This window comes from Athene noctua, chromosome 20 (assembly GCF_965140245.1).
Source record: "Athene noctua chromosome 20, bAthNoc1.hap1.1, whole genome shotgun sequence".
NCBI lineage: Eukaryota > Metazoa > Chordata > Aves > Strigiformes > Strigidae > Athene > Athene noctua.
In genome coordinates, this window is record NC_134056.1 from 11703266 (window position 1) to 11716661 (window position 13396).

Below are 13396 nucleotides of genomic sequence, written 5' to 3' on the forward strand. Positions count from 1 at the left end.
TTTATTTAGATATTGTTCCCTTCCAGAATATGAACCCCAGATATGTACTAGAAGAGGAAAAAAAAAAAAAAAAACAACAAAAGGAAGAAGAGCTAGAAGGAAGGCCTTCTTTGTTATTGGAGATCTTGGGAAGACATTGTCAACTCATTTTTTCCATTTGTTGCTCACTGCCTGCCAGTAGAAACCAGACAGCTGAAAATTTTTTGCTGATCAAGTCCTTTCCAGGAGCTGGGCTTCTGTGTGTGAAAATCCATTGTGCCATAAAGGCAGGGTAGCTCTTGTGGGTAGCTCTGCATCAATTTTTTGGTGAAAAGGACATACTGTTCCTCATAAGTGCTATTTTAAAACTGCACGTCAGCAAATCTCGTGGGTTTTACTTAAATGTACCTAAAACTTTCCTCATTTCCTTCACCAGACGTCAGTTAAGTTCAAATACTAGGTTTACTAGTCTTCAAAAAGATCAGTCAAACAATAAAGCATTTTTCCCACAAAGGAGCTTATTCTAATAGTTGCTTTCTCAGAGAAGAGAAAGGAAAGGCATCAAAACTACAATTCAAGTATAAAAGGACAAACCTATATGACTACTAGGAATACAGCTTGTTTCAACCCATCCTTCTTGAAGAAGCCATTTAAAAAAACTCAGGCTGGCCCTCCCAGGCAGGAGCATCGTGCCCTCGCTGCCCTCCTGGAGCCTGTCACACTGGGAGGAGATCACATCTTTGAACGACAGTCGAGGGCTAAGGAGAGATCTCTGATGTAATGAGTCCATTCCAATTGGGAAAAGAAAAAAAACAAACTTAACAAGATCCACCACTCTATTCCACCACATGTAAACTTGCTGCAGTCGCCAACCTGTCTGCAGGAACTGCAGCTCTGCCGAGGGAAGGGCGAGAACCACAGACCCACTGGCGCCCACTGCTGAGCTGCAACAAACATACCACTCGGTACAGTCGCCTTTTTTCATTCTATACACACTTTAGTCGTTCATTTTGCTTCAGTTTGTTAATAAAATTCCTCTTGATCTCCCAGGGTTTAAAGACACAAACCAAGCACTTCTGGTATTTACATCATGAGCGGTGCAAAGTTTTTTGATTTAGGCTGATCTGGGTGAGAGTCAGTTGAGTGGAACACTGATCCCTGTACCGTTATACTGTATTGCTGCATAATCATGTATATAATAATGTAAGGTTGAAAGACACAGTATCACTGTCACAGTTACAGCAGGAAGAAAAGGCACAGCCAGAATGCAAGAAAATGAAAAAAACTAAGTCACTTGAATAAAAAGCTTAAATATTCAGCTTCCAAGCCTCCTGATATCACATAGATTCTAAACCCCAAAGGGTTAATGACCTATTGATTCACCCCGATTTGATTTCACAAGATTATTCAACAGTCTCTCAAGTTCTCCTGGCCAGCTTCTGTTTCTTTTCCCTCTATTTCAGAGTCAACCCCGCACAGAAAGCCTGGTCCCACCGCTGTCTGTTCAGAACCCGGGGAGGGTGCCAAGCCCCCTGTGCGCGGGGAGGAGCGGTCCCTCCCCGAGAAAAGCTTTAGCAGAAGTCCTTTATGTACAAGTTAAAGCCGAAAAGGGACAGGCTGCAGAGGAGCAGGACAAAGCTCTACTGGAAACAAGAGGGCACACAGCAAGGTTGATTTACAGCGTTTATATCCCTCTGAGCAAAACACAGCCCCTGCACGTCTCATCAGCAAGCTCAGTTGTCCACTTCTTCCTCATCATTTTGCTCTTCTTCCTCCATCCTTTCGTCATCATCATCATTTTCTTCCTCTCTACTCTTATCTTGCTCCTCTGAGTCTGCCTTCTTGTCTTTATCTTTTCTTGCTTCTTTCTTTCCTTTCTGTTCACGCCTGTAAACTATAAAAAAAAAAAGAGCACAATGAAAACTTGAAAGCCAGTGTTTCCACGCCATGGACAGTACAGTAGCTGAAGTCCAACGCCCACATGCTCTCCAGGCTTACAAGGGGAGCAGTGAACTCACAGCAGCAACTCACCCTATTATTTGAGCTGTGCTGACCAGCTCCATAGGAAATCAGGTTAAGATTCAGCAGAAAAATGCTGAAAAGGACGCAGGAGTTCACATTTACAGGCAGCACCTAAGACTTTCCTTAGATAAACATAATAGGGGAGTGATAGCAGATGAGACTTTCTCAATCCTCATCAGTTGTGAAATAATGTTATCCCAGTCCTGTTAAGGTGCACATTATTTATTCCCCAGGCAAACTGCAGTGTAGGATGCTGGGCAAAGAGAAGAGAAACAAGACAGGCAAGTAAGTGTTGCTTGTCCAGTGTTTGAGAAAAGCAGGACTTGGTGCTACTTAGACTCCATTGACACGAACTGAGGATGATACCTTCCAGTGATTCTTTCAAAGGAGCTACAAATCGCTGAAACTCCATCTCCTCCATGGCAGAGAGAACATCGCCAGCATTCAGCGTTTTCCTCTTCCCCTTCATGGCAAAGTTATTTGCGCTAGTCAAAAACAAGAAGGAAAATAGAGTCAATTGGTAACTGTCATCAATTTAGTCTTGTTTATTAAAGTCACAAGCAACTTAAAAAAGAAAAAGCTGTCTCCTAAACATTTGGGGGTTTTTTTAATCACTTACTAATAGTAGTTTAAGATACCTTGTTTACACTGGCTGTTTGTGCTTTCATCTAGCTGCACTGCTTTCCCACAACATTCATTTTCTGCTTGCATGGACCTTTTCTACAACCAGGGGGAAGAAGACAGTCTGAACGTTGGCTGTAAGATGACAATTCCATAAAGCCATGTCACTACTTAACACCAAAGAAGTGACTGCCTGCACGGCATATTCTGGGCCACCCCAAAGATGAGACTGTGTCCTCTGTGACCAGCTACAAGGCTGGCTAGCTTGGCTCAAGCTCGCCCATACGCAGTGATATGGTGAGTAGCCTGGGAAGTGAGCAAAGTGCTCTTGCCTTTGCTGGGAAAAGCCGTACTCCAAGGCTAATGGCAGTCTGGGACACCTCTGGGTGCAGAGCCAAACTGCCTTCCCCACGGGTTGTTAAGGGCAGTCCAAACCCAACTAAAGATTGCTTTATTTATATAAACAGACAATACTGAAACAAATATTCCAGGACAGCCAGCAGAGAGGTGCTGGTTTTCAGATGCAACAATCTCTTACCATGATGTTGCATAAAGCACAAACACACTTGCCGCTCGAGATATTGCACTCCGAGCTTCTTTGGAAATGTTTACTCCATCAGGAAGCTGAAAAATAGATTCAACATTTATCAGCAGCTGCTGTAAATGACTTAAACTTGCAAAACTCACATGTCAGTTCTGTTAAGGCATTCAGAGTTCACCCCTCGCTGATCTCGGATGCTATCACAGAAACGTTGATGTCAGCTGAAAGCCAACCCGAATTTGACTGAGCTCTCAAACGCAAGAAGCTGCACAGAAGTAAAGTAACTTCTGGGTCAGTGGTGGGTCCGGCCACTATCTCCGGGGCAGTTCATCTAACTACCCAGCTCCTGACACAGACCCATCATGTCCAGATCCATTCAGCAATGACTTGTGGCTCAAGACCAAGAGTACCATTAAATTAATGACTGGAAATTATTCTAGATTTTTGTACAGACAAGGAAACACTTCTGCTCATTGTTCGTGGACCCGGTTCAGTTAGCCCCACCGCGAGAGCTCCCCGCCTTTGAACTTTACTTTTAAGCACTACTTGGACCATTACTGCGGGGTTTTGCAGTCTTGGACCGTCGCCCCTGGCGCCTGAGGGCCACAGCGGGAGCACAGGAGGCCTCGGGGACGCAGCACGGGCACCCGGCCCCGCCGGGGGAGGCTCCTCCCGGGGCCCGGGCACGTTCTGAGCAGCGAAACCGCGGAACAAACGAAGGCTCAGCGGGGGCTCTCCGGGGAGAGCTGGCCCGCCCGCAGCCGCCCCCCCGCCCGCAGGGGCCGCGGGCCCGGCACCCGGCACCCACCGCCTCCTTGATGATGCGGGTGATGACGGCGTTGGGCAGGTTCAGATCCTCCGGTCTCTCCGCCATCCTGGGCCTCCTGCAAGGCAAACGAAGCGTCACCGGGCGCGGCCAGCGACGGAGGACCGGGAGGACCGGGGGGTCCGGGGAGCGCGGGGGAGCCCGGCCCGGCCGTACCTCGCCCTCAGCGGCCGCGCCGCAGCCCGCGCTCCGCCGCCCGCCCAGCTCCGGCCCGTCCCGGCGTGCACCGCGGCCTTCCCGCCCCGCCCCGCCCCGCGTCGCCTGGAGACGGGAGCGCGCGGGGGTGGGGCGGGAAGGGGAGCCGGGGGGGGGAATGGGAGGAATGGGGGCCTGGGGGGTGTGGGGGGGCGGGTGCAGGCAGGGGTATAAAGGGGAGACTGGGGAGTCAGCAGGAGCCTGAGGGACTGTAGGGGCTGAGAGCAGGAGCTAGGGCAGAGGCTGAGAGCCTGGGGGGCCAAGGGAGCCGTGGGGGCAGGGGCTTTGCCCCCTCCTAATGTTTTCTGGCCTTTCCCTGCAGTGTTGTGTGAGGGCTCGCGGCGTCTGTGCCCCTTCAGCCAGGTCATTGCTGCTCTACAGCACTGCACCTGGCCTAAACTTCCATTAATTTCGTGAGACTTTATCCCTATTGATAACCTGACAAGGTAATAAAGTAAGCTCAGAGTGCGAGAAGGGAGGAGATTAATCTGATGGCACTTTGTTGGGGTGATAATTGAAATTGAGAATAGTGTTTGTCAGTGCAGCTTTTTTGCACAGAAAGTGTGTATTTTCCAGTAGCAAGGGCAGTATCATTGTAATGGGGATAGTTTTCAGACATTTGTGAGACAAGCTTATCGGTAGAGGTCATTGTATCAGACATCACAGCATGCCGAGGATCAGCATTTTGAGTACACAAAGGTCAGACCTGAAGAAAGGCTTGTGTGTGAGAGAGCTTCATGACTTTTCCAGTTATAGTGATTGGATTAATAAAAACCGTCATTATGTGTACAAATCATGTCTCTCGAGTCTCATTTCTAGCTCGTGTTAATGTATTCTGTTGTTAACTCTGTGGTGGCCCCGTGGCTCCCGGAGGTGAGATGCTGCAGCGCGTCTGGCGTTACTTTGTCCCGAGGGCAGTGACTGACTGTGGCCGTTCCCGACGGCGCTAACGTCGGCTGGGTGCTGTCAGAGCCCTCTGAGGCCGCAGCAGCTTGTTTTGTTTTCTGTTTTGCCAGAGGGTGAGGTTGGTTTGTACATGACTTGAGAACAAAGCGAGGCAGTGTTGGGTTACTGTCTGGTGAGGGGGGGAGGATGGAGCAGAAATGGGGATGATGCTGGCCCCCAGCCGGGGTATGGCCCAAAGCTCCCCTGCTCCCCAGCAAAGACTGGGACCCTGCTATCAAGTTGTGTGCACCTTCCTGATACAGCAGGCTCTCTTCTTTCTTTGATGCTTTGGTCACTGGTGTGTGCATATATTTGTTTTTAATTACCATATCTGGAGGGTTGAAATACATCTATTAAAGTATTTTGTGTTTTCATGAGCTACAGAAGAAAAATACTGTTTTCATGAGGTACAGAAGGACAATATTGTCTCATGCTTTTTGCTTTTCCACTCAGACTGGTTTATCCAAGCCGCTGCTCATGTGTCACTGTATTTATTTATTTATACATGTGCCACAAACAGCAACTTTTTTTGTATCAGTGTGAAATGTGACTCGCCATAGTAAGCTCGACTACTTCAAGTCACGTTTAACAAGTTTCATGTTTTACACATGACAGCTAAATGAGACTAGAAAGCTGTTTTAAGATGAAAGCTCTGGAGCTACAGGATATAAGACCAGGTTATCAGCCTAGGATGACCTAGTATGTACCCATACCTGAGGACAACCTGATTCCTCCGTGATTTTGTTCTGTTAACTTTATTTCACACTATATACATCCTCAGTGTTTTGGGTTTTCTTTCTGCCAAGTTAATTTGCTCAGATTTTCTGTTTTGCAGAGTGTTTGAATAGATGATACCATCTTCCTGCTGCAGTGGTTGCAAAGATGATGACTGTAGATAGGAGCCAGTGGGGTGGAACTACTTGCGGTATGGTTACTTGTCAACATCCACAGTGCTGGGATACACTAAACAGAACTGAGGGACATCATTGTCTCTGTTTAGGAAAGTCTGATTCAATTTTTAGAGCCTTTTTTTCAGAAAGGGAAGGGAAAGTTATGGTTAAATTTTGATTTTCACTAAATAAGGGAAAAGAGCGTTCTTAGTCTTAAGATAACTAACTTGGAGTGCTAGTGAAGTTAAGGCAGGTTTTAGTTTTCACATGAAGTAGCTAGTCAAGTTGAACACTTCACAGATTTTTAAAGCTGGAAGTGATCAATAGGTTGCCCAGTCTGACCTGTATAATGGGTGACTTCACCACAATTCACAATTCAGTAGCTTGTTCAAATAAAGCCTCTCTCCTGTAAGTAACTCAGCTTGCATGGCTGACATCAAGAAGAGAGAATGTGTTACTTTTCTTGGCCGAGAAGTATTTCCTATGGCAGGAAATGGCTTGTTGAATTTTAGTGCTCAATTTCCAACATGATTTTTTCCTCATGTATATACATGCATATAACCTCACTCACTAATGATTTTATTCCACCTGTGGACCTCAGCAACTTTCTCTAGTTAAGACCTTGTAAGTGAGGTTTGTATATCAGCTGCCTGGAGCTCACTTTATATACTCACTGATCACTTCTTGCTAGTGTGTGCCTGTAGGTGTGATCTCCTGTTTAACCAAATGATTCATCAATATTAGACAAATCTTGCACTCCTATTCTTAAAGGGTTTTCTTGCTGTCAGCAAGAGCTGGATAACTATGGAGTGATGATTAAGAAGAAAGAAGGGTTATACTTCCCTTACTAGAATGTCTCAGGATACACAGCAGTCTGCCCACGTACACTCCTCTTCTGTAGCTGGATAAAGCCCTTTAATGGTGATTGTGAGCAGCAAAGTGGCCATTGTGTTTGTGGTGAGATGCATTTTTGGCAGTTAGGCCCTGGGAATGTGGTCTGCATATTGGAAAAATTGGCTATAAGGTAAAATCTTGTGGTTTGCTTAGCTAGAAATTCTGGTTATTGTTAAATGGAGGCATTGTGGCACTGCACTCTATAGTTTGTAGTTATCAGATCCTCAGTGTTCATCTTGCATTTGCTTTACTTTTGTTAGATGAAATTCCAACATTGAAAATAGTAAATATCCCCCCCAGCCATACTTCGGGGAGGTAAATTAGATGTTCTGAGTGTCACAGGACTCCTTCCATCTCTGCCACACCCTTTCTTCTCCGTTCTCTTAATCAAGAATGCTCAGAAGAAGCTACTGGCGTCAGGAGAATTACACTGAAGGCCTATCTGTGAGTTTTAAGCCTGCAGTGACAGTGGGCACTGCGATGATAGCCTGCTTATTTTTTTCAGAATTTCACAGAAATGTTACATTTATGGTCCAGCTGCAGTAGACACAGAGCTTGCAAAGTAGTGTTTGTACTGCTCAGAACACACTGTTTGTACAGACGAGTTTCAATCTTGATTAACTTGACTTCTGTGAAAATAATACTTCAGTATCATCATGACCAAATGAATAATAATAATAATTTTTAAAAGTACAGATTATTCCTGTATAGAGCAGTCATCATGGAACACCTATATTGTTTCCATCATTTTTGCAGCTGTATTATTATAGGTGTGATATTATACAAGTCCTGTAATAAATAGGCTCTTACTGCAATAGATTCACCTCTTCCTCTTCTACAAATGGGGAAATAAGCATGCCAGAAGGTAGTCCACATGCAAGCTGATGATCTGATCTGCAAGACCTTCACTCTGGGCACTGAAAACAACCCTGTTGGGTTTGCTGGGAGTGCTCAGGTTGCAAAATTAAACATAGGTATAAGGTTCTGCGAGGTCTCAAGCCTGAGAATCATTAAGTGTGTAGGGGAGTCAGAGGGGACAGCAGAGTGCTCAAGGCCAGAGTCAAGTGCATGGCCTGTTGGGTGTCAGTGTTTGTAATAAAACAGCAAGAGGCTGAATGTTCACAAAGCTGAAGGCAGGGGCACAGCTACCCAACTTAAACTGGAGTGGCTTCAGTGGTGTGGGATGTTGTTATGGGATTTGCATTTACTCGTTTTAATTTGTCTAGGAGACTGTCCATGGCTGCTCTGCTGGTTTTTTTTTTCTTTTTGTTATAGAAGAAGAATGAATTTTAAACACGTGACACTACCCTTTTTAAAAGGAAGTTATTACTTTGTTCTAAATTTTCAAGTGCATCTGTCCTCAAACATAGCTGTAATGTCTGGAATCATTCCAGCTTTCCCTAAAGACAAAACAACAGGGAGCCCAGTTCCCAGGGGAGTGTGCTGCCATGCAGGTGTCACTCACACACTTCTACTTCAGGTCTTCTCAGTTTAGATCATCTCTGACTAAGGCCTCCAAATACAGCAGTTTCATCCTCAGAATATCTTTCGGGATCCTGTTTTACCATAAACTAATTCAGCAGTTTTGACTATCAAAAACTTGCCAGCCTTATATTCTACTGATTGAGTGGACTTTCCGATCTGACCTAAGAAAGATATTCAGACAAATTACGTGTACCAGTTAAGAAGCTATTTTCAGCTGCATGGACCAACTATTAAATTAATGCTAACTTTGTTAATTCATTTTGGGAAGTGCTTTGAAAAGGAAACCTGTAGGGTAACCTCTGGTTTGCCTTTCATACTGTTAATTTGAATGTGTTTCACCATGAATCTTGCTTCTGTTTGTATTGCAGTTCAGAAAGATCTGTTTTTCCAGGCCTGAACTCTGCAGCAGGGTCAGACTTTATCTCACCTGGACAGATGAACCTCATGCTCTTGAATAACATTGCGAAAGTGAGTGCTTTCAGTTTGGAGGGAGAGGAATTCTTTTGACTACAGATAATATAATCATTGTGAAACAATAACCAGGCTATGCTCTGCTAGTCTGAGTGCTGCACTTCGGCCACAACAACCCCCAGCAGCGCTACAGGCCTGGGGAGGAGTGGCTGGAGAGCTGCCAGTCAGAGAGGGACCTGGGGGGGTTGATCGACAGCTGGATGAACGTGAGCCAGCAGTGTGCCCAGGTGGCCACGAAGGCCAATGGCATCCTGGCTTGTGTCAGCCATTGCGTGGCCAGCAGGGACAGGGAAGGGATCTGAGCCCTGTGCTCGGCACTGGGGAGGCCGCCCCTCGATGAGTGGGTTCAGTTTTGGGCCCCTCACCCCAAAAAGGCCATTGAATGACTCGAGCGTGGCCAGAGAAGGGCAACGGAGCTGGGGCAGGGTCTGGAGCACAGGTCTGCTGGGGAGCGGCTGGGGGAACTGGGGGGGTTCAGTCTGGAGAAGAGGAGGCTGAGAGGAGACCTCCTGGCCCTCTACAGCTCCCTGCCAGGAGGGTGCAGAGAGGGGGGATGAGTCTCTTGAGCCAAGGAACCAGCACCAGGACAAGAGGGAATGGCCTCAAGCTGCCCAGGGCAGGGTCAGGCTGGCTCTGAGGAAGGATTTCTGTGCAGAAGGGGCTGTTGGGCATTGGAATGGACTGCCCAGGGCAGGGGGGGAGTCCCCGGGATCCCTGGAGGGGTTGAAGAGTCGGGCTGAGCCAGCGCTGAGGGATCTGGGGGAGTTGGGAACGGTCAGGGTGAGGGTCATGGTTGGGCTGGAGGAGCTTCAAGGGCTTTTCCAACCTAGATGATTCTGTGATTCTGTAATCAATTCAGAATTGAAATTAATTCACAGAGGTGGCTTAAAGTGGCCACATTAAGGCTGAACTAATGGTGTGCCACCACCTAAGTGGGATGTAACTCCTTTGGCAGCAAAATGTACACTAAAGTCAAGTTGACCCTATTGTAGTGGGAAGTCCTTGAATTGAAAATTGTTAGGGGCTGGGCAACTATTTTGGGAAAATGTCTCATGTGCCTGCACTATTGTGTTCAACCCTAGGCATCACCTTATGACTGCTGTCAGAATACTGAACTACACAGACCTTTGTCTGACCCGGTAGGTCTGCTTTTATTTTCTTAAATATTCTTGAATTCTGTTAGGAAAAGGCTCTTCACTTGAAAGGGTCGTCAGTCACATAGTTATGGCGAGAGAAAGGCAGCATCTACCCTTTTCAACTAAATTAGCTTAATCTGAACACAATTGTGTAGGAGAACCTTAGTAAATTTTATTTTATTTTGTGCAGTCTAGAAGTGGGGCTTCACCAGATGACCAAGGAGATCTCTGCCAACAAAAGGGCATTTCTGGCATTTGATCTCTGTCTCCCTGCATCGTATGCCCTGGCCAAATCCGTTTGCTATAGCAATGCTAGAAGTAGTTAATTTTCTGTGAAATTTATGAGCTGAGCTGGCTCACTGAGAGGTTGAATAGTGCCAGACCCTGGGGGAATCCCTGCAAAGCAGCACCCAGGTGCATGGTGACAGCTAGTGGGTAGAGCAGCTCAACGATTTCATGTCGTTTCAGACAGCACACAATTCAGCTCAGGTGACAGGCAGTAACTTTTAAAGCTGTTTTAACTTAATTACTTTGATCCATGTGACCATATTAAGGCCAAAAGCATATTTCCCAAGAGGTCTTTTGCTATGCTGAAACCTGTCTCTTTTATGAGAAGTGTCACTAAAATTTTTGAAGACCCAGCCTGATTATTATATTATTTTTATTGCATTAAGATAAATCAGCAACGGATTAATACTTAGCATTTGTCAAAATACAGTAATCCACAGCAGCACTGCTGGCTCAGAAAAGCATACCTCTTCCAGTAATTGTACCCTATCTGTATGCCAGCTTTGAGTGTTTCATTTTCCTGAGATAGCTGCTTTTAGGCAGGGTTACTGTTCAGATAGTGGAAATCTGGTTGTTCAGCTGGTCCCAAATAAACATCAAAAATATCAAAAGCCTGAACCAAAGCAGTGTCAGAGTGAGTAACGCATAGAGAGGTTAACAGCTGCTCCAAGAGCAGGGTGCTGGGTCCCAGCTCTACACAGGGCAGCCGGGGCTGAGGGCAGAGACTCAGCATCACAGACCCAGGAACCAGGTAGCCCCAGTGTTTAAGTGGCAGCAGCTGCTCCAGTGACCTGTGGGACTAGATAATCCTTGTCCAGGATTGCCGTAACCCACCGCTTGCTGGTGAAGTTTTTGCTGCATTTCCACTGTATTTATTTTTTTTGCATATGTTCCTGTTCGATCTAGGCTGCCTTCTTGATCAGATGTTATGGGCCCTAGGGCTGCTGCAGAAGAACTGGATGTTCAGATCAGACATCCTCTAAGAGACATGGAATGTCTCATGGTGCTACTCTTCAGAGTGCATGGGGAAAAATGGTGCTGTGAGTTTATGTAGTGCCGTAATTAGCTGTGTTTTTATTTGGGTGGGACAGGGATGTGTTAAACACCTTGCCTGTAAAAGTCCCACTGCCTTTAAGAAATGCAAAGCCAAGGACAAAGCCTTGACATGGTAAGACTGTGAGGTGTTTGTGTAATGCTCCTAAATTAGGTGTGTGCCCAGCCTACTGTTATGCTACAGGCTAGAAATAGCAAAAAGAAAAAACGAAAAAAAATAATAATAAAAAAAGTTTATTGTGACCCATTGGTGCAATGGGGTCTGTATTTCCTCTCAGCATCTGAGAGAGAATCAGACTGTGCCGTGTTTCTGAGGATAACCCATAGTTGCTCTGATGCCAGTATCCTCTACAGCTGCTGGTTCCTCACTGTAAAGGGTGACAGTGGGAGGCTCTGCCAGCCCCTGTAGGAGACATTTTGTACAGGACATTTCTGGAGTGACCAGGAAGCATTGCTGTGCTTCAAAGGGATCTCTTCCAAATTAGCCAAGGATGTTTCTCTTGCCAGCCAAAGGGCAGGCAAGGGACGCAGCCAGGTAGTTTCTGCAGCCTCAGAGTGTTCAAGACAGGTGAAAATCTTCAAGAACATAAAGCAGATCTTCTTGCTCTCCCACCTGTTTCTCTGCCATGTACTGTCTCGTGGGGAGGGGCTGATTTATGGAGTAGCTCTAATACAAACCACAGCCTAGTTGTAGCTGCCTTAGTCTGAACAGTGTCAGCTAGTTTAGCCTTAGCAGCAGAAAGGGGTGAGAGACAAGATGTTCAGAGTTGTTTCTGAGTTCAGCAAGCTTGGCCCTGCTCAAAGATGGGCACAGGAATGAGTAGCTGTGCATGGAGGCTGTTCTGTGCTCTGCATTCCTTGTGAGTAGCCGAGGAGGTTTGCAACAGCTCCTGCTCATGTGGAATTTGTTGCAGATCCTTTGTCTGCTCTAGAAGTACTTGCTATGCTTTCAGCCACAGGCATCCTGAGTTCTTATAGCAATGCCTCACCAGTGCAGAGCCCAAGAATTTCTGTGGGTTAGTCCCTTTGCATGTTCAAATTGTTAATCTTTTGGGGAAGGGCCAGAGAGAGAGATTTAGAAAAGGGATCAGCCAAAGAAGTTTGTTACCCAAAGCTATGGGTCAAAAATGCCAAACATGTCAAGTCCTATGAACATTCCTGTAAAACTCTGGACATTGCAGAGACTGGTCCCTCAGCAGAGCAGCAGTGCTGAGCCCAGTGCTGTGTTGGGATCCCGTGCTGGCTGACAGCTTTGTGCAGTGGGCAGGAGCAGCTCACAAGGCATTTGCTAACTTTGGGCCAATGCTAGATTAACCCCCAGTGCAGCATTCGCTCCCTGCTGGGAGGTGCAATTTTGCAGGAGTGTGGAGTCCACGTGCATCTGCTCTGAAAGTCTGCCTGTGGTGTGAGCTGAGGGAGCTGCCCTTTGGCAAAGGCAGCAGCAAGGACCGTGCTGGGGCACAGTGTGGGCTCTGCTGTGGGCGCTGCTGTGGGCTCTGCTGTGGGCGCTGCTGTGGGTGTTGCTGTGGGCGCTGCTGTGGGCGCTGCTGTGGGCGCTGCTGTGGGCGCTGCGGCTGGCTCGCAGAGTTGGGCTCCAAGAGGATGTGCAGACTGGGATGTGAGCCGAGAAGGTGCAGAGTTTCTAAGATAACCTTGCAGCTGGGGAAGCCTTTCTTGGGTCCCAGATTGGAAAAGGATTTAGTGATCATCCAGCATACATCTCTCTTGGGTTCCTCACTGGCATTTTTCAGGGGATGATTCAGCTGGGCTTGCTGCAGAGGTGCTGTTGGGGACAGGAGCTCCCCAGCTGTGCCCTGTACTTGCTGTAGCCCCTGGGGGAGAGGGGGCTGCAGCAATCCTACCACTGGGAAAGTGCTGAGGTCTGTGTGTCCACCCTGTATGGCAGACTTTGCTAGTCCCAGAAATCTGCCCTCAGGATTGCCCAGAAATAATCCAAACTCTTTCTGTTCCATTCTCTTTCCATCTGGGAAGTCAGGTAACTTTTCCCAGTCTCATTTAGCTTCTTCAGTTTCAAAGCCAGCTTCAACCC

At 46.8% G+C, this 13396-nt stretch overlaps 1 protein-coding gene across 1 annotated transcript; it reads right to left on the reverse strand.

The window, feature by feature from the left end:
* POLE3 (DNA polymerase epsilon 3, accessory subunit) lies at positions 1-4222 on the reverse strand. The gene is made up of 5 exons (XM_074924025.1): positions 4146-4222; positions 3972-4047; positions 3161-3246; positions 2368-2486; positions 1-1873 (listed from the first exon to the last, which is right to left on the reverse strand). The coding sequence occupies exons 2-5, from the start codon at positions 4035-4037 to the stop codon at positions 1713-1715; spliced, it is 432 nt and encodes a 143-aa protein (XP_074780126.1). The 5' UTR covers positions 4038-4047; positions 4146-4222; the 3' UTR covers positions 1-1712.
* Between the last annotated feature and the right edge of the window lie 9174 nt (positions 4223-13396).